Source organism: Rhincodon typus, chromosome 40, assembly GCF_021869965.1.
Source record: "Rhincodon typus isolate 14 chromosome 40, sRhiTyp1.1, whole genome shotgun sequence".
Taxonomy (NCBI): Eukaryota; Metazoa; Chordata; class Chondrichthyes; order Orectolobiformes; family Rhincodontidae; genus Rhincodon; species Rhincodon typus.
In genome coordinates, this window is record NC_063371.1 from 2,808,391 (window position 1) to 2,809,832 (window position 1,442).

Genomic DNA, 1,442 nt, shown 5'->3' on the forward strand with positions numbered 1-1,442 from the left:
CACAAAGACCACACACACACACACACACACACACACACACACACACATGCACACACACAAAGACCACACACACACCCACACAGACTCACAGCCATACACACACACACACATAGACCACACAAACACACACACACAGAAACACACACACACACACATAGACCACACAAACACACACACACACACACAGACATGCACACACAGACACGCACACACTCACAGATACACACACTCACACAAAGTCACATGTACATACACACACACCCCAGTACAAGTGTGGACTGGGGAAGTACATGAGCTTTGAAACACAGAACTAAGTCACGTAAATCAACAGACACCAACAGCCACCTGAAGCGAGCGACAACCCACCTTCATGAACACTGTTTGCAACCTCCCGCAGAATTTGCCACACGATTTCTCACTATCCCTGGAAAACAGGACCGAGTGCGCTTTAATCCGAGCATAGGCAACTCGCTTCTCGCCGGCCAGCATCCAGAGAACCACGTCAGGCAGGCTGTTCTGAGGCTGCGAGGGTCACAGGAGGAGAGCGCTTGAGCTTCCAATGGCTCTTGCTGCCAGGATTCAATTCACAGACCTACGTTCCCGACCAACCCTGCCACCTCACCCATGCACGAGATGAAAACAACTGGCCTGCAGTTTAACTGTTAGAACATGTACTTTCGAACAGAATTCAGTGCAGGACCAGGAAACCCATCCCCTCCCTAAATGCTCCCCCTTGTCTTCAACAATCCCTGTCAATGCATGTACTAGAGCTAAGTGAGTGACAAAGTATCGCACCAAATAAACCAATAAGTGGCAACACCCTCCTCCACACAACTTACAGCAAGTCTTGAATACATACCACAGCAGAGTAGAGGGAGCGCCGCGCTGTCGTAGGGTCAGTGCTGATGGAGCGCCACACTGTCGGAGGGTCAGTGCTGATGGAGCGCCGCACAGTCGGAGGGTCAGTGGTGAGGGAGTGCCACACTGTCAGAGGGTCAGTGCTGAGGGAGCGCCGCGCAGAGGGAGCGCCGCGCTGTCACAGGGTCAGTGCTGAGGGAGCGCTGCACTGTCGGAGGGTCAGTGGAGAGGGAGCACCGCACTGTCGGAGGGTCAGTGCTGAGGGAGTGCCACGCGGTCACAGAGTCAGTGCTGAGGGAGCGCCGCGTTGCCACAGGGTCAGTGTTGAGGGAGCGCCGCACTGTCGGAGGGTCAGTGCTGAGGGAGCGCCGCACTGTCGGAGGGTCAGCACTAAGGGAGCGCCACACTGTCACAGGATCAGCACTGAGGGAGCGCCGCACTGTCGGAGAGTCAGCGCTGAGGGACCACCGCGCTGTCACAGGGTCAGTGCTGTGGGAGCGCCGCATTGTCACAGGATCAGCGCTGAGGGAGCGCCGCACTGTCGGAGAGTCAGCACTGAGGGAGCGCCACACTGTCGGAGGGTC

The 1,442-nt window shown here is 56.2% G+C and overlaps 1 protein-coding gene across 1 annotated transcript in view; it reads right to left on the reverse strand.

The window, feature by feature from the left end:
- Positions 1–1,442, reverse strand: part of LOC109922588 (myoferlin-like) — a 78,502-nt gene that overhangs the window by 48,958 nt on the left and 28,102 nt on the right. The window contains exon 13 of the mRNA XM_048618490.1: positions 367–522. Coding sequence (XP_048474447.1) covers positions 367–522 — 156 coding nt within the window. The remainder of the gene's footprint in view (positions 1–366; positions 523–1,442) is intronic.